The 21,645-nt window shown below is 37.2% G+C and overlaps 4 protein-coding genes across 5 annotated transcripts; all 4 read left to right on the forward strand.

Moving 5' to 3' along the window:
- The first annotated feature begins 166 nt into the window (after positions 1 to 166).
- LOC108137150 (dynein light chain 1, cytoplasmic) lies at positions 167 to 11,653 on the forward strand. Its single transcript, XM_017258716.2, has 3 exons — positions 167 to 294; positions 3,373 to 3,567; positions 11,426 to 11,653. The coding sequence occupies exons 2-3, from the start codon at positions 3,460 to 3,462 to the stop codon at positions 11,585 to 11,587; spliced, it is 270 nt and encodes an 89-aa protein (XP_017114205.1). The 5' UTR covers positions 167 to 294; positions 3,373 to 3,459; the 3' UTR covers positions 11,588 to 11,653.
- LOC108137149 (probable serine/threonine-protein kinase fhkB) lies at positions 11,627 to 14,862 on the forward strand. Its single transcript, XM_041709543.1, has one exon. The coding sequence runs from the start codon at positions 11,627 to 11,629 to the stop codon at positions 12,158 to 12,160; it is 534 nt and encodes a 177-aa protein (XP_041565477.1). The 3' UTR covers positions 12,161 to 14,862.
- Positions 14,863 to 15,147: 285 nt separating this feature from the next.
- On the forward strand, positions 15,148 to 18,609 carry LOC108137159 (pyruvate dehydrogenase E1 component subunit alpha, mitochondrial). 2 transcript variants are annotated; one of them, XM_017258727.2, is made up of 5 exons: positions 15,148 to 15,400; positions 15,486 to 15,638; positions 16,279 to 16,843; positions 17,275 to 17,597; positions 18,045 to 18,609. In XM_017258727.2, the coding sequence occupies exons 1-5, from the start codon at positions 15,341 to 15,343 to the stop codon at positions 18,225 to 18,227; spliced, it is 1,284 nt and encodes a 427-aa protein (XP_017114216.1). In that variant the 5' UTR covers positions 15,148 to 15,340; the 3' UTR covers positions 18,228 to 18,609. The 2 variants fall into 2 exon arrangements, with proteins under 2 accessions (XP_017114216.1, XP_017114217.1); XM_017258728.2 differs by having other exon boundaries at positions 15,149 to 15,400; positions 15,570 to 15,638.
- Positions 18,610 to 19,194: 585 nt separating this feature from the next.
- On the forward strand, positions 19,195 to 21,628 carry LOC108137158 (probable pyruvate dehydrogenase E1 component subunit alpha, mitochondrial). Its single transcript, XM_017258726.2, has 2 exons — positions 19,195 to 19,444; positions 20,099 to 21,628. Exons 1-2 carry the CDS (start codon positions 19,322 to 19,324, stop codon positions 21,476 to 21,478), a joined length of 1,503 nt encoding a protein of 500 aa, XP_017114215.1. The 5' UTR covers positions 19,195 to 19,321; the 3' UTR covers positions 21,479 to 21,628.
- The last annotated feature ends 17 nt before the right edge of the window (positions 21,629 to 21,645 follow it).

The raw sequence follows: 21,645 nt of genomic DNA on the forward strand, positions 1-21,645 counted from the left end.
TCCAGTCGATACTCCGATAGCTGTCATTACCGCTGCCAGAAGCCGCCCGCCAGACACGGCCTGCCAGACGCCGCCCGGAACCAGCCAATCACAGCGGCGTTCGACTAGTGTGTCGGCGCGGTCGCCCGATAACCGATACCGAGGCCCGAAATCGAAGCCGTCTCTCTCGCCTACCCAGTTTCTCGCAAGCAGGCAAACTCAGTGGTTCCAAGTTCCAGTCGAACGGGCTGCCACACTCAGCTCTCAACAGTTTCCAATTCCAACACAATATAATCCAGGCGACTTCGCTTAGCGGTAAAAACACCCACGCACATATAGCTAGGGTCTCTTTTTTTCATCGGTCTTTGAAATCCTGACGAACACGCTTTCCCTCAAATGCTTTTTTTTCACGTTCTCTGTTCTCGATAAAAAAAAGTGCAAAAAGCCGCGGCGTGCCAAATTTGTATTGCGTGCAGAATTGCTAACAAGAAGGAAAAAAACAAGAAGGCTTTTTCAGCCTTTAGCATATATATTGTACGCTCCTAGTTTTATATTCCATTAGCCCTAATTTCGGTGACAGCTGTTGAACTCCAAGTGAAATATAAACGCGCGCAATTAACTAAAAACAAAAGGTAAGTAATAAAAAATAGTAAAACGGTAGAATAAGCCCGTGTGAATGTGCTTGAATGCAAAAATGCAACGTTGTGCAATTTTAATAATGTGAAAAATTCCCATGGTGTTTTGTATATGTGGGAATACAGGGTTTTTTTTTTTGGAGGTGTCTATTTTTTTGGAGCTGCGGCGAAATCAAGTTTTCGGGTTGACGTCATTTTAATTATGCATAGAAACGCAGGTAATTTTGGTTTGCGGTTTCCGCTTCGATTTACGCAAAGTCCATCGATCATCTGTGAAAGAAGAAAAGTTCCCTAATTAGAAGTGATTTGTGCATTGGATATTCGCGGGTTTCGGGTTGCAAACGAACGTGAAATTCAATTACCTTGCGTATGCGTGTGTGTTAAAACCGTTGCATACTTGCAGGTGCATGTCCTCTCTCTTTCCCACTCCCTACGCCTCCCTCGCTTTTCCTCTCTTTGCTGTCATCCTGTCGCTTATAATTTCATTTCATGGCAAAAGTTGAACCCAAAAATAAAACAGAACATTGCGCTTTTTGCTCATAAATATATAACTTTTCTCTTCCGCTTCCTGTCTTTCCTCTCTTTCTACCGCTCTTCAGTTTTCTTTCTGTTTAACTGTCAATGCAGTTTTCTAATTGACTTCATCAAAAGAGCAAGAAGAAGAAGAGGAAGCTGTAGCATACACATACACACATGCCATCCCACTCACTCCATTGCCATTTGCCCACCTGTCAACTTTCAGTTGTCTCCCTTTCACTCCCACACTTCCGCTCCTACTCTATCTTTCCCGCCCACAGACAAACCGTTATGATTTGCCCTGCACTTTACTGTCAAACGTCAAATACACGAACAAACATGCTCAATCGATCAAATTTCATTAGGAAACAAATTGCTTTAAGAAACACGTCGAATATACAAAAACATTGAGAACTACTGAAATTGGCTTCGAATCTGTTTCTGAATGAAGAGCGAATCGAATCTGTTTCTAAGGATGAACGATACCATACCAGGTAGTCGGAGTTGTATTGAAAAATTTCGGAAAGTAAGAACGCTTTTGAGATAAAAGAAAAAGAGGGGTTTTTAAATAAATCGAACTTTTAAAAGTTAAATCGCATATTTCACCATGTTTTGCTGTTTGAATGAAATCGTTTCCATGCACATTAAAGCAGTTTAAAAAGCTGATACAATTAAAATTAAGTTTGAAAGTAAGAAAGTTTTATTGTGATTTGGTTATTTTCAAGGACCCTTCTTTATTTGTTTTTTTTTTTAAATAATTTAACATAAATTGATCGAAATTTCGTTATAAGAAATACTTCAAAACATAAAGTGTAATGTTATTTAATTTTATTAGATAAATTATGTGCATGTTAAGTCTTATTTTAAAATGATACTTACCTTTGGAAAATTTAGCTTTATACATTTTTTTTTTTTAATTTTAACTCATTTTAAAGTGTTCAAGTTTAACCAAGGTTTAGATAAAATTTTTGTATTAACTACTTGAGATTGTTTTTATGGTAACTTAACTGTACTTCGAAATTTTTTCACCAAAAAAACCCTAATTGAGCGATTTTTATATTAGCTTTATGTCTAGCTTTACTGGTGGCTTTAACTTCGGTGTTTCGTAAATGAGGGGACTATTGGTTGAGAAATGGGAGTACAAAGGATACCTAAGGGTACCTTATTCGTATCCTAGCGACTGCATTTGGTTGCGGTTGCTTTGCAGTACCACCCCGCTTATGCCCCTTAATTTCCACCCACTGATTTTGAGGTTGCAATTGCACATTGCCCAGCGCTTTTGGTATTGTGTGCTGTCTGCAATGCTTTCCCTGTGAATTCTCGCAACTAATAAGCGATGCTCGCAAAAGTATGCTACAAAAAAGAGTAAATGCGATATGAGGTAAATGTATGTGTGCATGTGGGTGAGCCTTGAATTTGAATAAGTTGTTATTGCAGTCTCCCTGTCATGGCCCTATATGTGTGCGTGGGCGAGAGTGAGAAAAAAGAGCATCTGTTCAAGGCCATGTTGCATTGCTGCCATCTCGCTCGTTCTCCCAAACTTAAAAGCATACACATGTATATGTATTGCCTGCTAATTGGCATTGGTATGCGTGTTTCTCTTTGTGTGTATGTTAACATGTCATCCTGTGGATCCTGATATTTGATTTGTAATATTGCCGCTTGTATTGCTTGTGTTTCTATAATTAAATTGCCAGGACATTCTGCTGTGTGAGCAAACTGTCCCGAAAAAGTATGCAATGCGCCTGCGTTGATATATAGTACACGGAGCGAAACCCCTAACCTATATTTCTTGTAATATATTTTTAAATATAATATTTATTTTAAAGATTTGTAGATTTGTATATATTTTCAACCCTTTAACCTTATAAAGATAATATCAATCTCATCAAATAAAATGATATATGATATGAATGATAAATAGAACCACCATTTTATATTTTTATAATTTTTTGGAACTTTTGTATTTGATATTAAAATTATATTTATTTAAATAAAAAAATTTAAAAATTCGTTGTTGCATTTGAGTCCTGGAGATTTCTACAGCACCGTCTTGAGTGAAAAAACACTACAAACTAATCGAGCATCTTTTTTTTCGTTGTGTGTGTGTAATATGATGTGTTGGAGCTAACTTGGTTAAATCCCGCTCTTTAATTAATGAAATTGCTAATAACGTTTCACGATGCGCTCGCTCTCACCAGTGGCGTTGCTCATCCTTTCTCTCTCTACCATATCTTTTCAGTTATAAGGCCAACAAGCAAAAGCACTCACAAAATTCAAGGAGTTCGATTTGAGTCCAGGTGAATCACAGAGAAAAACATCAGCCAAAATGTCTGATCGCAAGGCCGTTATTAAAAATGCCGACATGAGCGAGGAGATGCAGCAGGATGCAGTTGACTGTGCGACACAGGCCCTCGAGAAGTACAACATTGAGAAGGTGAGCTTAGAACCATAACAAATAAGAGAGAATCCTTGTAATATAATGTGGGTTAATATTAAATTAGTATCCAAAATAATATAGAAAGGATAGGTAATTTCTTATAATAATATCATCTCATTTTAAAGGGCTTTAAAATACATTCTTTGGTCGATAAAGTATGATGTTAATCATAGTAATCCGTCATTAATTAATTAATCGTTCCAATTAAAAAGCTAAATGCTATCATTCAAGTAAGGAAATAAAATGACAAAAACATAATATTAAAATAGTGTAGCTTAGGTCATAAATAAAGCCATTTAAATGAGTGCCATTGGTAGACATTCAATTGATAAAAATAAAAAGGACTCACATGTAATCAAATCCACTGATTAAAGGGTTTGAAAAAGAGCAGGGGCCAGGCACAACAGGTGTTTTTTTTGTGGGTGGAAAACTTGGCGCCCAATTGTATTTATTACTTAAGTTTGTTGGTCATCAATTAATCAACAGAAAACTACAAGTTCAGTTTGTACGATTTCAATTCGCTTCAATATCAACAAACTAACGCGCATTTGCTAAATTACAAACGTATTATTACTTGTGAAATAAATTTGATAAATACCGACCAAAACCCAATTTAATTAAAGGCTTTTGTTTATTATTTACCAAATAAGGTAATTTGAAATTAGAGACTATTATTTTGCTCCACAACCGTAATTAAATTGGATTTAAATGCCTTTATTTTCGACGTTCGATCTCTTTCGGACATTGTTGCATCTTGGGCTTTGAAACATAAAACCCAACTATAAACTTGTGGTTTCTACTGCGTTTGGCAATTTCACAATTTTGCGTTGCAGCCTTTGGATTTTCCACCCACTTTCGTTCAATTCCGCCCACCGCCGCCTTCCCACATTTCCATTTCCACATCCATTTCCACCCGCACATCCTACGTTCACAGCAACTGCGTCTCAGATTTCCTTTCCTTTTTGCTCTCTCAACGGGTGGAAAACTCCTTTGACAAACAATGTGCAATATTTGCCTGCATTTTCCGGGAATTTTTGTAATTTTATCACTTTTAACCTTTGCCCTTATCATCATCCCAGCTGCATTTTATGGCAAAGGCCAAGCCTTTTCCATTAACAGTTGGATACCGCATATTTGCAATTTGCAAAATAAAATTTTTTTTAATGAAAGATTTAAAAAAGTTTTTAGAAAACTTTTGTAAAAAAAATGTACGTGAAAAGATATTAATTTTTTCTATGGGGTACCTCACAGATAAATGTTCCAAAAAAAATAATCAGTACCTGTTATCTATTACTAAATTAAATTTCGCAAAGTTTGTGATTTAGTGGCAAGCATAAGAAAGTAAGAGCATAGTTATGTTTTTGTTGAGATTAAGAGCAACACTGTTCCGTGAGTGACCTTCGGCTGAAAAGTAGCCCTGATAAAGAGGTGGTGGTGTGGAATTCGGAAAATCGGCGGAGGACTGACCATCATTAACAATGTCCAACGTTGGGGAGAAAAAACAACTAAAGCAAGTTCTTGATTTAGTGAACTGCGGATGCAAAGAACAACAATAACAATAACAAAAACAAAATCAGCCAACAATGTCAACAAAGTCGAAGAAATTGAATAATCAATAGATAGACGGGGGGCATTCGTACTGCGTTTGAAGGAAAACTGCCAAGCACATACACTACTTACGTACACAGAGAAAAAATTAAAATTTTAAGAACTCTCGGAGTACAACAAAAACTAGATAATTATTATCGAAGTAAAGGTTTTTTTTTTTTTAATATATATAGGTAGAAAAAAATGTACAATATAATGAACTATTCCGTTTTTTTTTTTGTATTTTTTTTTTTTAATATACCTAATTTTATATATAATGTGTATTCTCTTTATTCTAGTATGTGTAAATCCTTTTAAAAATTTGGAAACATATCGAAATCTTCAAATAATTGGGAAGATGGATAGTGCAGAATTTTGAAAAAGCTATAGAAATTGTTTGCCGTGTCAATGAAACGTGTTCGCTGGTCAAAGTGCGGACCCTGACTGAGGTCAGTGAAAAATATGGAGGGAGGGAAAAGCCAGAGGAAAACCCAGAGGAAAAGCAGGCGGAAAGCTGCGGGGGATTGCCATCAACTAGCGCCCCTTTGTCAATGCCAATGGCAGAAGACAACACACTGAGACACCGGGAAAATGGAAAAGGAGATGGTGGGAAAAAGAACGCGGGTCCTTGAAACCAAAGCAAAGGAAAGTAAACTTGAAATCACAGCGGAAGTGGATAAAAGGCCAGGGGGAGGAAGAATCCAGAGAGAGAGAGAGGTTCTGCTAATTGAGCAGTAAAAGCAAAATGTGCGTACACAGTGAATATCGGTTAACAAACAAATTTGGGCCATATATTTTTAAAAACTTTATTTCAATGTTCTATGTGAATAAATCCTGAATTTAACAAGTTTGAAAACAACAATATATGACATTGTGGCAACACTCATAATTAGAAAAAGAACTTACAGTTTTTAAAAAGTCTTTGAAAAAGTCAAATATGAAATTTATTGAAGAAGCAATGATACTATAAAATATTTTTTTAAAAACGCTCGGGATAAAAAAATGTTTTATCAAGCAGAAGTAATTAATATTATTTCTTTCTTTTTAATACTTTAAACAAAGTAAATATCAGAATATAATGGCATTAAAATTTAATTTTTTTTAAAACTTTTTCAAGTTGTTTAGGAGTACAAATTAATTGATTTTCACTAAATTCGTCAGGACCTGAGGGCCTGAAAGTATGCCACAGTTTTTGATTTTACTCGCACACTTCTCGCGAATGTTGTCATTGTGGTGAGGGGGGGGTGGTGGTGGTGGAATATAGGGGGAGGGGGTTGGTATAATAACGCCCACTCCTAATGCAAAAAACACCTGAAACACTCCCCATTTCGAGCCTACCTCTTCTTGCTATAAATAAAATATATGCCACACGATTGATTGCCTTTTTGTCTTTACTCCTCCTTTCTCTTTTCCCCTTTCTCTTCCTCTTTTTTTTCCCAATGCTTATTGCATAATAATAAGTTAGCCATTATTTTTCACTGTGTCTGTACGTTTTTTTGTAGGTAATTAAATATGGATTTTTGGTTTTGCTGTTGCTGCTGCGAGGTGAACACACAAATTTAATTGCTTAGATGAAAATTTTAAAATTGCCAGCGACTGAGGGAAAATTATAAAAAATATAAATAGAATAATATTGTGGTAGCGACATTTAACCTTTAGATGATGCTGAATGGCAGTTGTTTTGCCAATATTGTTTTGAATCAATAGTTGACCTGCTTGCTTAGTGCGGCGAAAAAAATCCTCTTTCGATTTCCCAAATATTTTTCATATCTGATTATAAGTTCAAAATTCCAATCATAGCGAAACACAAAAGGTGTGGGTTGGGGTGTTGGTAAAAAACAGTTTTTGGTATCCATTAGATACGCAACTAATACTACAAAAAAAAAAACAAAGAAAGGGGGCTCGGGGGCTTATGCCACCTCCTTGGGGAACATAAGGGTTAAACATTGGCCCACTGGTGCTGCTGCTGCTGCTGCTGATTTTGTTGTACCTTGTGTATATATTTTTAGGGGCGCGCAACCTTTCAAGCAGCTTAAATCGTATCCATAGGCATTATGTTGCCTCCAGTATTTCAATGTATTTTTGTAGCTGTGTGTGTGTGTGAGCCGCGATTTAAAGGCAAAGCCCTAAATAAGCCAACAAGAGGGCCAAAAAAAAAATTAAATGGAAGAGGAAAAAAGCAGCAGGACGGCAGAAAATGAATTTACAATTCTTTTATTTTATGGTCTTAAGTTTTTAAAAATAAATTTAATTAGCTTGAAATGGGAAAGTACAGGAAACGAAATTCTTATTAAATAGATAATAATTTCGTAGCCACCAATTTAACCGATTAATGGACATAAACTTTTTTTTATAAAACGTATGATATTTAAATAGTAAAATTATTTAGATTTTGGAAATAGAAACGTTGCTTAAGTGAATCAAAGTCCGCCCTAATGATGAGTAAGAATAATTTGTAGATGTCTATGAAGTTTATTATAGCTAACCACCTTATTTAGGTAGATTTACTGAAAATGAGACAAAGGGAAATTCAAATTAATATAAATACTACGATGCAAATGACAACTTTGATGGAGAACTTGTTAAAACCGGAATTTTGTATTGCACTTAACGAAATCTGCTTTATAAAGCTTTTAAAAACTTTTTTTAATTAGTTTTTCGTTGGGTGGTTGAACTTCCTCTTGGTTTTTACGCTGTGATGTCCTTTCAGTCAATTTTTTGTATGGTCTAGTTGTGTCGCACAAAGGGCGGAACCCTATAAAAAAATAAGCAATAAAAAAAAAATAATATTAAAACGAGGAGAAAAAGATTTTTGCATTCAATCGTTGCGGGAAGTTTATGCATTTTTGTATTATTACATTTTTTTATGGGTTTTGCTTGTGATTTTTTGCGTGGCCAAAATGTTTAATCAATATACGGCGAGCAGACGATTATTTGTATGTAAATAGATTGTGTGTGTGTAAAGAACAAACACATGCACATGCATCCATTTTTATTGACACACATTCATCGAATGCGGAGTTTTTCCTCTTTCTGTACGTTTTTCCATTGCTTCAAACGTGTCCAGGCATATTTGTTGGGGCTCAAAATCCTGGGCATATTTTCCAGGTGTGGTCTAAATGAACAGGGAATTATCGCAGCGTTTCCTGCACGACTTAATTGAAGGCTCTGAAAGTGTTTTGTTTTGTTTTTCATGCTAGCTCTCACTTTCCATTTATGAAAAAGGTTTTGTGACATTTTGAAAAAAGTAGAAAGAATATTTCAGAATTTGTAATCTTAAAATTTTGTTAACTAAGAGTGAAGAAAATGTTTGTGCTGAGACTAAAACCTTTTATTATCTCATAAATTGGTTTTTATCTATCATTTTATTTTATCTAAAAACACATTTAATTTATTATCTATTTAGTTTACTAATAAACTAAATGGTATATAAACATACTTTATATGTATGAATCCTTTTTATTTGAATCAAAAATAAGTATTCACTCCTGCCAAAACGTGTCAGTTTTTCCTGCCTTCCTTAAACTTCTCAAATTATATGACCAAAATTGCAATGTCGATTTCATTAGGCTACAAACAATATGTTGTGTATATATGTATGTATCGTATATATGCACATGCCACCAAAGCCTTATTTAGTGGTGCAAAAAAACACCAATTCAACTCACTTGATTTGTATTCCACCCTTAACCCACTGTTGCCGCTTTTGTGTGTCAGAATGTTCATTTTGAATATCTTTGACGTTGCCAAAACAAAATTCCATGGCATTGCTATGGGGGCGGTTGCAAAAGAGGCCTCACCCCAAACCAAATTGAATATAAAACAATCAACTTTATATTGTCGTCTGACACGACACGAAAATGTACACGCAATAGGCTGAAAAACAAAAAAAAAAATAATAACAAATAACAAATATAAAGAAGGGCCCAAAAGAAAGTCAAAAAAATAGAGAACAGCTGGGATGACTTAATAGCAATGATCGCTAAAGGATTCCATTACAGTCCGACTTTAAGAAAACAAACCATCGAAAAATATATAAAAACTATAATATAAAATCCTCCAGCTAAGATTCTTTTTCCATAAAACATTGCTACCCACACAAAGGACAAATTGTTTATTACAACTTCTATGAAAAATTGTGAAAAAAAACTATTGCCTCTTATATTGTTTGTTGTTTATAGAGAATGCAGTAGAGGATTAAGTTAAAGAAGTACGACTGTATAACACGACAATGATGACGACAACTTTGATTGAAGCATAGCTAAAAGAAGGAATTGGATAATGGCACTCAACTAAATCAGCTTTTTATTGTTTTTACTTCTCCTCTTTTTTTTTTGTTTTTTGTTTTGAGGCTTTCTCGCTTTTCTGCGCTTGTCCTGTTTGTTTCATTATTGGTTCGTTTTTGTTTTGGGGTTACCGGGTTAAGTTTATGACTTTGCTTGCACGCATTCCCCCCCCTGCAAGAACGGTGGCCCTACCTTCTTCTTGGCTTGCCCAAAAAAATTCAATCCCCGTTTTGACCCGCCCATGACTAAATGAAATCAACTCCAAATGTGGCGCCCAAAAGTATGGCAAAAGCAAAACTTTCAGATTGCCTCAACTTTCGGAACAGAACAATTTTATTCTTCCCATTCATGCTGTAGTTTTTTAAAGCTATATTTTCATCTACTTTTTGCATTCTTTTGCGTTTTCGCCAACAGAGCTTGGAAAACACAGATGAGGTCGTGTTAAGTTGACAAAAATCTAGGCTAAAGGAGTTTTTGTCATGTTGAGTTGGGATTTGTTTTTGAAGGGATAATTCAAACGCGGTACTTCAACCTCTCTAAAAGTTTTTAATATCTAAAACTCTATTGACAAAATTTTAATTAATTGATCAAAATACGATGTAATATTAATTTGTATTTCAATATAAGCTTTAAAGAATAAATCATTACGTGTTGCCTTATTTAAAACAAACGATATTTTAACTATTTTGTATGACAAGCTCAATTTGAGCTTCTTAAGGTTTCCTTGGAGAAATTTGGTTTTATATTTATCTGACCTCCATTGTACTTGTACTTTTACTATATAAATATTAATATGTGTGTGTGATGTCGGCTGCTGCGTTTTTGTTTGCGTAACCCTGGATTAAGCGCCAAAGCGACTGACAATGACCTTTGACATTTGGCAAACTAAACTGCATGTGTTTCAACGCAGTGCTTCTAGTATTTTATATCCTCATTTTCCACTTTAGCACTTGTTTTTGCTTACCCCTTTTTGCGCTATGTATTTCCGCTCTTTCTTCGACATTTCCATACTCGCTTTTCTCATTATTATTCCCCTTTTTAGCCGCATTCACGTTGTGGTTCTCTAGTGTGAACATACATAATTAGCCTGTGCCTCCAAAACTGGGCTTTAATTACTACCAAATTGTTTAATGCGAGGAAAAGCGAGAGCACCCACAACAATCATAACTAACTCATTAGCACAAAAACTTTTACCTCGACACTCGCCCGTTTGAATGTGGCTTGCTTTTTGTTTTTGAGGTCACATTTTGGGTTGCCCCAGTGACAGAGCCCCCTTGGTTTGGGAAAACCAGGAGGAAAATCCGGCGGGGGGGAAATGAGTTTTCGTTTGGCATTTTATTGAGTTTGCCGCGTTTGCCGCTAATTTCGAAACAGTTAGCAGCTACTTAGGCATTGTTTTTCATTTCCCCTCGCTTACTGCTTACAGTGTTTTCAATTTTTTTTTCTTCGGTTTTAGTTGTCTCTCTTGCCAATGCATTTTTGACAGCTTTATGGAATTTGGCGTTAACTTGTCCGACAATTTGGCAGCTGCACAGGGGAAAACGTGTAATAGACACTGCGAAATTGAATTGCAAGCAATGCACCAAAAAAAGGCATTTATTTTGGATTATGATTTGCCATCAAAATGAGTGCAAGTTAAACTTTTATTAATTCAAAATGTTTTAAAATTGAAAGGAACTTTAATGTAACAATTACAATGTTTATAAAATTGATAAGTAAACATATAAATTAGCTGTACAATATTTGGAGACATTTAAAAATAATTATTTGATAAACTTATTATTTTATTTATTATTTTTGTATTAATTTGTAAAGGGGAATTGTTGAAAGTTTTTGATTATACTTTTCCTAGAAATAAGCACGATCTATTAAAAATATAGCAATATTAAGTCAACACTTATTACTTAAGAGCCTAATGATTTTAAATAAAAGATTTTAAGACCAAATGACTAATGCATCATTCGTTTCCCATTCGATTACAGGACATTGCGGCCTACATCAAGAAGGAGTTCGACAAAAAGTACAATCCCACATGGCATTGCATTGTGGGCCGCAACTTTGGATCGTATGTCACCCACGAGACGCGCCACTTCATCTATTTCTATTTGGGCCAGGTGGCCATTTTATTGTTTAAGAGCGGTTAAAGTATTGTCGAGTCGGATGAAGTGGTGGTGAGGAGGCTGATGGAGATGCAGCAACTGCACCGACAACAACAACAACAGCAGGGTCAGCAGTCGCATTTCGGGACATCAGAGGACGAGGATCTAGAGCAGAAGCAGCAACAACCACATAACCAAGAACAACAACAACAACAGCAAACAACACAGCACCAACAACAACAACAAGAGCAAGAACAGCCGCAGCGAAAAGAGCAACTAGGACTTCTCAAGGATGCGGAAATGATGACCGATAAACCGGATGAGGAGCTTAAGCAGCAACAGCCAGAGGAAGACCAACAACAACAACAACATCATCAACACACAGAAGATTCGGATATGGAACTAACTGAGGATCAGGGTTTAGAATATGGGGAGAATAATGACCAGGAAGGCGAGGGCGAAGACGATGATGACGACGACGATGATGATGATGATGGCACCATTGTGGAGGATAGCGATGCCACCAGCTGTAGTAGTTGTCGACGAGCCGAACTGGAGGAAGATCATGAGGAAGAACAACGAGCATTATCAGTCTCCCAAAAAGCTAAAGATCCATAGTCGATGCTCTTTCCCACAGAAAAACCACAGATACACAAGCACGCACCGTATACATATATATAGCAAGTCTATCGAATGCAAGGAATATCCATTTGCTTGGCGGTATTATTTACATTATGTGTCACGCTGAAGGGATAAAAGCGCTAATAGAGAAACATGCAATAAACACTCGAAGGAAAAGCATGGAAACCAACGCTGTTTAGTTTTGTAATCATCATTTCCTCATCCACACAACCTCCTCGATTAAAATGTTTTGTAAATTGGGATTGAATTCGTGCTGCCCCATGATTATTACTTCTGAATAATTATTTTTTTTTCTTTTTTCTTTTTTTTTCTTTGGCTACAAATGTATGATGTGCTGGCGCTTTGTTTGGCCTTATGATTTACATGTATTCCCTGCAAATGCAAAATTAAACAAATGTTAACTAGAAATGAACCAAAAAACCCAAGTGTTGTATTTATTATTTTCTGGTTTTTTATTTTATATTCGTTGGAGCTTAACAGAGGCAAGAACCACCTTCCCCCCCCACCCACAACACACACACAATTTACACATAGCACAGGCAACAACCACCACTGCAACCGAACGAGCAAGTTAAGGATAAATAAAAATTGTGTAAGAAAAACTCACATATTTTTCTGTCGGATGGATTATTTATGTGTATTGAACTCAACTCTCAACGTGTAAACGAAAACCAAGCAGAAAATATAAGAAAAAAATATTATAATGTGAAATTTGCATACACACCATACACACACAGACACGTTTTTGCACACCTAATAGATACACAGAGAAAAATATTTTTTTTTTAACATTTTGAAACATATTTTTTTCTAATGTGAATATACTTTCCGAATATTACTTTTCGAAAAATAACAACACCTTTATCTCGTAACTACGTTCTTTAATAATGTCAATAATGTCAATTCTTGAAATAATATTTTTAAGATATCAATGTACTGTCATCCATAAAGTTGAACAATAAGAGGTTCTACATTGATATACAAAATTAGAGATTATTTATTTGAACTAAAAATAAATAATACCGTCTTTCTTTCTCTCTGTGTACATGAGCAATGTATTATTCATTGCTTACGAGAAAGCCAAATCGGTGTGTGTTTGGACATGGATTTTCCCACCCCAAAAATGCCCCCTATTTTCGCCTATTTACCCTATATCTACCTCCTGTTTTCCTGATCAAATCCTTTTCCTTGCTTTTTTCTCTGGGTTGCTAGCCAACAACAAAAACAAAATACAACAATAACAACAAATTGCACGCAAACCGAATATTATGTGTGTATGTGTATATGTATTGTCCATCCACAGCAGCAAAGTATGCAACAAACATTTTTGTAGAAACTGCATGCAGTAATAAAACCGAAAAAGCGAAAAAATCGGAGAAAACCGAAAGCAAACGCAAAAAAAAAAACAAGAACAACCCAAGGAAAATATAATTATCATCTTGTCGTTTATATAAATGTGTGGCTATGTGTTTCTTCGAATCGGATTTATGTTATGCAAAAAAGCAGAAAATTTAAAGGAATGAAAGCTAACAGTAAATAAGAAACAAAGTAAAATATATATATTCATGCAAGAATTACAAAATAAAGTAAACATTGGTGTAAATTAAGCAAGAACTTAAGTAAAACCTACTAAAAATCGAAAAAAAATGAAGCTTAATACGTAATTTCCTAACAGAAGACATAATACATATGCAGCACTTACACAAATCCACACCCAAACAAAAGGACACGTACGTACATTTACCGATACCTTTCACACACACATACAGCACCTCTCTCTATTTAGCTATTGCGTTTTTAGAATTATTGCTCAGCACGTTTTTGCGTAGACACAAAACTATTTATGCTTACGGTAAGGATACGACCTCTTCTCTCACTCACACACACACACACTCCTCCCACACACACTCACACATACACTCACAAACAAAAAATATTAAGGAAAAGGATGAAAACCAATTTTTTTCTTAAAGATCAGAATGGCGAATTTCTAACGGAAAACAAGTAAAAACACAAAAAACACGAGGACTTCTAATAAGTGTTTATATATACAAATATATATAAAAATATATATATATATGTATACATATAAAAAAGAGCATACTTTTTTGTCATAATGAAAAATATTTGTGTGAGAAACCAATTTTTGATGTAACAAGAAAATGGAAACCAGAAAAACGCAAAAAAAATTAACGGTATAAGAGCAAAGAAGAGGAATGAAGAAAGTGTAAAATTGATTTTTTTCTTTTTTCAAGTTGTTTTTTTGCAATTGATCAATCCATTTTCTCATTTTCCGGTAGTAACTTTTGAAACTCAAATTTGTAGCTGCCATTTCTTAAAAAAACAAAAAACAAACCGAAAAACCAACAAATACAAAAACTAGTTTAAAACTTAGTTCGTAAACCATTTATTTGGACTTACCTGTTTAATATTCTACTTTGTCTATTTCTATTTAACTGGATTTTTGTGCAAGAAACAAACATTACTTTAGTTTTTGTAAGAGATTAGTAAATTATGTGAGTTGAGGCGTTTAAAAAAAAAACGGAATTCGCAAATGCAACTGCAATCGCGAATGTGGATTAATGAAGGCAATTTCAAAGTAACAATACGAGTAAGAAATGAGAAAGAAAGAAAACCAAATGAAATCTTCAATGTGAAATAAAAGTACTTCTTTGAAATCATTAGTGCGTATTACTTGGCGGTCAAAAATATTAAAAAGCAATAAATATTAAAAAGCAATCTGACAACTGAAAAGGAAATAAATTACAAAAATTCCTTTTAATAAAATGATCTCTTACTTAAGAAAAGGGCTTACAAATGCTTTAAATTTAAATATTTAACACAAAATTAGAAAATGACAATTATTAAAACGGTAACATTGATGGTTTGAAACTCGGCTTAGTTTTTAGTATTTTGAAATGGTATTAAAAGGGAACATATTTTCTGATGGTATATTTTCTCCGCGGTAACACTGTTGTTGTGCAATATAGAAGTTGATAAACTAATCGCAACTTTTTTTTGCGGTTTTTAACGACGCGCGGCGGTGCGACTGAGACAGATAAATCGTGTGATTAGATCCGGATAAACCCATTATATAGGAAGCCCATTCACAACCGATTTTTCCATCAGTCAAACGAGAAAAGAAAAACAGCGAATATGTTGCGTACTCTGTCACGCGTTAGCGAATTGCCCATTATTGTTAAGCAACTGCAAAAAGTACGTAAACCCCTTTCTACACCCACTAATATCACTAATTTGAAACTACCAAAATAACGAACCCGAAAAAAATGAAAACAAAAAGCATAACAACAACACCAACAGGAGGATATATAACAACAACATCGGAAATGGAAGATATTCATCGTCGTTTTTCGGTCTATTCCAGAATGCAGCCCAAGCAGGTGTTTCAAAATCGAACAATTATGCCACGGAGGCCACCATCTCAGTGAACCGGGTAAGTAAGATATATATTGAATATTAACTATATATGAAATACAAAAAAAAAAAAAGAAAAAAAGAAAGATTACATAATGCGCTTTCTGGCAGATAGCAACGGTTCATTTTGGTATGTGTGTGTAAAATGCAGGGTTGCGTTTTTGCCGGTCAATTTAATTTTCAAATGACAAGGTCACGAAGTAATCTTTTTTTTTTTTTAGTTTTCCATCTCCCACGCTCTTTATCGCCGTCTGCTCTTTGCGTGGCCGCCGCGTGACTGTTCACGCACTATAAAACATTAAGTCTTATCTCAAATCCCCCGATTCTCTCTCTCTCTCTGTTTACGTTGACTCGATTCTCACGCCATAAATAAGCCATCATAAATGAAATCAGCAAAAAAAACCAAAGCTAGGTCATTTTTGTGAAGTACTTCCGAAAAAAAAACCGGAACTGGAAGAATTAGTTAGTAATTTACAAGATAAAGATTTCATGTAAGTTTATCATATGTTTATTTTAAAAAGGTATGAATTAAAACAAATAAAATTAAATTTTCAACGAGCGATGATTATAAAAATATACAAATGCAAATATAAGGAAATATCTAAAACTGAATGCATATCATTTTATACATACATATATGTTTTTTCCCATTTTGGCAGCCCTTCAAGCTGCACCGCCTCGACGAAGGACCCGCCACGGAAGTCAAACTGACCAAGGATGAGGCCCTCAAGTACTACACACAGATGCAGACGATCCGGCGATTGGAGACGGCGGCGGGTAATCTTTACAAGGAGAAGATCATCCGTGGCTTCTGTCATCTGTATTCCGGCCAGGAGGCCTGTGCCGTTGGCATGAAGGCGGCGATGCGCGATGTGGACAACATCATATCGGCATACCGCGTCCATGGATGGACCTACCTGATGGGCGTCTCGCCCGCTGGCGTTTTGGCGGAACTCACTGGTGTCCAGGGCGGTTGTGCCCGTGGAAAGGGTGGCTCCATGCACATGTACGCACCGAACTTCTACGGCGGCAACGGCATCGTGGGTGCCCAAGTTCCCCTGGGAGCCGGAGTTGGTCTGGCCTGCAAGTACAAGGGCAATGGCGGCATGTGCCTGGCCCTCTATGGCGATGGTGCCGCCAACCAGGGACAGGTCTTCGAGGCCTACAACATGGCGTATCTGTGGAAACTGCCCGTGATCTTCGTCTGCGAGAATAACAACTACGGTGGGTGTATAAGTAAAAAGCTTTAAATTGGTTGTAAACGATACAGCTGCTTCACCGATAACCAGTCTTTTGAGTTGTCTCTTAGCTCCTTAACAGAGTAATTTCATAAACAAAAACCTATATTAATCGAGAACAAAAACTGCGTTGGTTGTAAAACCATAGAGCTTTAATTTGGTTGTAAACGATGCAGCGGCAGTTTTGAATAACAGCTGCGGTTTGAGTTGTTTCCAAGCTTCTTGAAGGAGTAAATTTATGAACATAAACCTAATTTAGTCAAGAACAGCAACTTCGGTGGTTGTATAACTATAAGCTGGCTTTAAGCTGGTTGTAAACGACGCAGCGGCAGTTTTAAATGTAAAGCTGCTACACCGTCTTTAGATATATTTCCTAGCTTCTTATTAATCGAGTATTTTTTGTTTCCTCTCCAAAAGGCATGGGAACCAGCTCGGAGCGTGCTTCCTGCAACACGGACTACTATACTCGCGGCGACGCTCTGCCCGGAATCTGGGTGGACGGCATGGACGTGCTGGCCGTGCGCAGTGCCACCGAGTTCGCCATCAACTATGTGAACACCCACGGACCTCTGGTCTTGGAGACCAATACGTACCGATACTCCGGCCACTCGATGTCCGATCCGGGCACCTCGTATCGCACGCGTGAGGAGATCCAGGAGGTGCGCCAGAAGCGCGATCCCATCACCTCCTTCAAGGAGCTGTGCATCGAGCTGGGTCTGATGACCACCGATGAAGTCAAGGTGCGTATGATATGCATTTTTGGGGACACGTATTGTGTAGATCAGTATGCGCAGTTAAGAAAGTCAGAAATCTTTGTTTGTCTGCAAGTTACTCTCTTTGTTTTAAAGCTTTACAGTACAATTTTGAATAGGAATAATTGAAATTTAACTATATTGTTAGAAAGATGATTCATGATATATGTATTTTCCAAAGTATTAAGTTAACTATTGCCTTTATATGTATTTATTTGATTTTACCAAGTTTGCAAATATTTTTAAATGATTATATTAACATTACTAAATTCTATAGGATTCTTTAACTAATAACGTAAGTGGAACAGTAAAAATAAAATATATAGTTCGTTTTTTGTCAGCAACTTAACTAAAGCAAGGTTATTTCACGCGTAGATGACAATTAATCTTTTTAATATTGTTAAATGAAATCTAAAACAAATATCCATATTGCAGGCCATCGATCTGAAGGTGCGCAAGGAGGTCGACGAGGCCACCGCCTTCGCCAAATCGGATTCCGAACTGGGCGTGAGCCACCTCTGGACGGACGTCTACTCCAACAACTTGGAGCCCAAGCTGCGCGGCACCATCGCCTACGATATTGACCACATCCAGGAGCGCAAGGGCGTCAATCACTAAGTCAATCACGACGGGCCAACGAATCTTGTTCGGGAACTCACAAGAGACTAAATCGAAGGAAAAGAAGGAAACACCAACCAACAAAACCAATCACTGACACAGAAACAGACACAGACACAGACAGACACGAAGACACAACTCAGACACTTGAGACACAAGCGAAATCTCTAGCTCTTAAGCCGAATGTTGAATGATGAGAACCCCGTAGATCGGACCCAAAAGAGACCCACAAAAGCTTAGCTAATCGGAGCACTCCAACCCACATCGTAGCGCACCACATTACTCTTGGGAAATGCATTGGATATTATTATATTGCTAACGTGTTCAATAAGGATAAAGCAAGGTGTAAATTGTTTAAAATATACATACCTAGAAAAATTAACCAAATGTAGTTGTAACTTACTAACTGAAAGTAGCTGGAATTGAAAAAGGTACTGAAGATGTTGTCTTAAAGGAATCACAAATACTTTAAAGGAGTAACATGGGTTTTGAAAGTGTAGCAACTGCAGCTATTGACAATTTTATTCGAAATTTACATTTCGATAGTGTTATTGTGATGATAAATTTAAAGAAAAAACATTTTATTCAAATTGTAAAGCCCATGTATTACCTTTAAATATTTCAAAAGTAGCTTACATGTTCTTTGTTGGGCAAACATGGCATAGTACAATACCTTAGCGTAAACTAAAAATAAATTTTGGATAACTAGAGCTTTTTAAATACTTTAATGTGGTAAATTTTGATAAAATTATCCGTAAATGTCATTTGATCAACGATCTTTAAATAATCAAGAGTATATATATATATATATGTTATTTTTTTATTGCCACGAATTTTAGTGAATTACAAATTACAATTACAATAAAAGATTTTGAGGAACTTTCCCTATTACGAAATTGACAATCTTAGCAAACATTTTGTTTGCATCCCTGTCGGTTTTGTGACAGTTGCCATCTCGCTCCAGTTGCGTTTGCTTTTAATGTCGTTTACTTATTTTGTTTATTAGCATTACTAAGTGACCGTAAAAAGCCTCACATTTTTACGGAAAATTTCAAAATTCTAGTACGCGGCAGCTCGACTCATTCAGGTGTTCAATGATGAGGTCCAGTCCACTCCGTTCGCTGACGAGGTGGTGCGGTGTCCGCTACTCTTTGTCTACCAATATCCAGTCCAGGATCTTCAGGCGCCAAAAATGTAGCTGCCTGACCCTTGAGAATGTAAGTGAATCAAGTTGGAAGCAGATCACAGCTATTGAGCTTCTACTTCATTTAAATTTTGTTTAACGTATACGAGGAGACTGGTAAATGCACATATGAGAATTGGCGCCCTTACTTCATTATAATTTCCAATTGCTTTTTCATGATTTAGCAGAAGTTCTGTTTCATATATATTTTTTTTATTTTGTTATTTTGTAAACGCGAAACTAAACTCACAACGGATGCACTTACAAAATTAAGTATCGCCATTGATAAGTAGGGTGTCGATAATTACTCAGCTTGGAGAACTATAATTCCAAGTTCCCTAAAATTTTTTATAAAGCACCCTTAAATAAACTTATCATTATAAATTCTCATTAAACGTATATTTTTTATCAAACGAATCAGAGTGATTAATAATCAAATGGCCTCTTTAAATGCAACATGGTTTTGTACTATTTTTTATATTTTTATATAGGACATCAATTCAAATAAAGTATTGCTTGTGCATAATAGATGGTCGAGCTTTACTGAGTTTGAAAGAATATATTGTTTTCCAAGTTTCCTTAAATGGTCCAATAATGAAGCTCCCTGAAAAGGGAAGCTTATTAAACACATATATATATTATAAGTCTTAACCGAATCATAATGAAATGGTATTCTTTACCACTGCAGACGTTCAAGTGCTACGATCTGGAGACGGGACCCACGGTGGACGTGGAGCTGTCGAGGGACGACGCTCTGGCGATGTACATCAAGATGATAGAGTGTCGGCGCCTCGAGACGGTGTCTGGGAACAGCTATAAGCAGCGCCAGATCCGCGGATTCTGTCACTTGTACACGGGTCAGGAGGCGGTGGCCGTCGGGATGAAGCAGTGCCTGCGACAGTGCGATTCGGTGATAACCGCCTACCGATGCCACGCCTGGACCTATTTAATGGGCGTGTCCCTGTACGAGATAATGGCCGAGTTGCTGGGCGTGCGGACGGGCTGCAGCCGGGGAAAAGGTGGCTCCATGCACATGTACGGCGAGAACTTCTATGGCGGCAATGGCATAGTGGGTGCCCAGGTTCCGGTGGGCACGGGCGTGGCCCTGGCCCACAAATACCGCAACGACAATGGGGTGTGCGTGGTGCTCTATGGCGATGGTGCGGCCAATCAGGGCCAAGTCTTCGAGTCCTTCAACATGGCCAAGTTGTGGTGCCTGCCCTGCGTCTTCGTCTGCGAGAACAATCACTATGGCATGGGCACGCACGAGAAGAGGGCCGCGGCCATGACGGACTTCTACATGAGGGGTCACTATATCCCGGGTCTTTGGGTCGATGGCAATCAGGTGCTGGCCGTGCGCAGTGCCACCAAGTTTGCCGTGGACTATGCCCTCAGGGAGGGTCCAATTGTCCTGGAGATGAGCACATACCGGTATGTTGGCCACTCCATGTCCGATCCGGGCACCTCGTATCGCTCGAGGGAGGAGGTCCAGGCGGTGAGGGACAATCGCGATCCGATCACCAGTTTTCGCAGCCAAATAATCGAACTATGCCTCGCCGATGAGGAGGAGTTGAAGATTCTGGAGGACAAGACCAAGAAGCATGTCGACAATGAGTGCAAAAGGGCTGCCGCCGACAAGGAGGTGGATCTACACGAGCTCCACACCGATATATATGCCAAGAATGTTGATGCTAAGATACGTGGCGTATCCGGATATCATCTGGAGCACATCAGACTGTCGGAGGTTTGTTTTGGCAAGCCCAGAAAGACGCCGGCCAGCGAGATTACAGAGGAGCCGGTTGTCGAAAAAGAAGCTAAGGAGGTCAAGGAAGGTGAACCTAAGAAGGATAATAAGGCTTCGGCCAAGGCTGCTAAAGATCCCCAAGGATCCGCCAAAGATGCCAAGGCCCCCCAGGATGGCAAAGCTCCCAAGGAAATTGGCAATAAAAAGGACAAACCATCAGTTTCCGAGGCCGCTAAGTCACCGAATTCCGCTCCTGCTGCTGCTGCACCACCCGCCCAAAAACCACCCACCAAAACACCAGCACCACCTGCACCCAAAAAGTAATGTTCACATCGCAGTTCACAACCAAGTTGAAAGTTTGCCCAAGAGCTTTAGTTGATTTTTAAACCAAAATGTGTTTAAATTACAGTACAAATTACTTAATGTGTTCAAAAATCGTTTAAACAAATAAACTAATTTCCGTTTTCAAAGGAACTAAATGCACTACACAA

This window comes from Drosophila elegans, unplaced genomic scaffold (assembly GCF_018152505.1).
Source record: "Drosophila elegans isolate 14027-0461.03 unplaced genomic scaffold, ASM1815250v1 contig_149, whole genome shotgun sequence".
NCBI lineage: Eukaryota > Metazoa > Arthropoda > Insecta > Diptera > Drosophilidae > Drosophila > Drosophila elegans.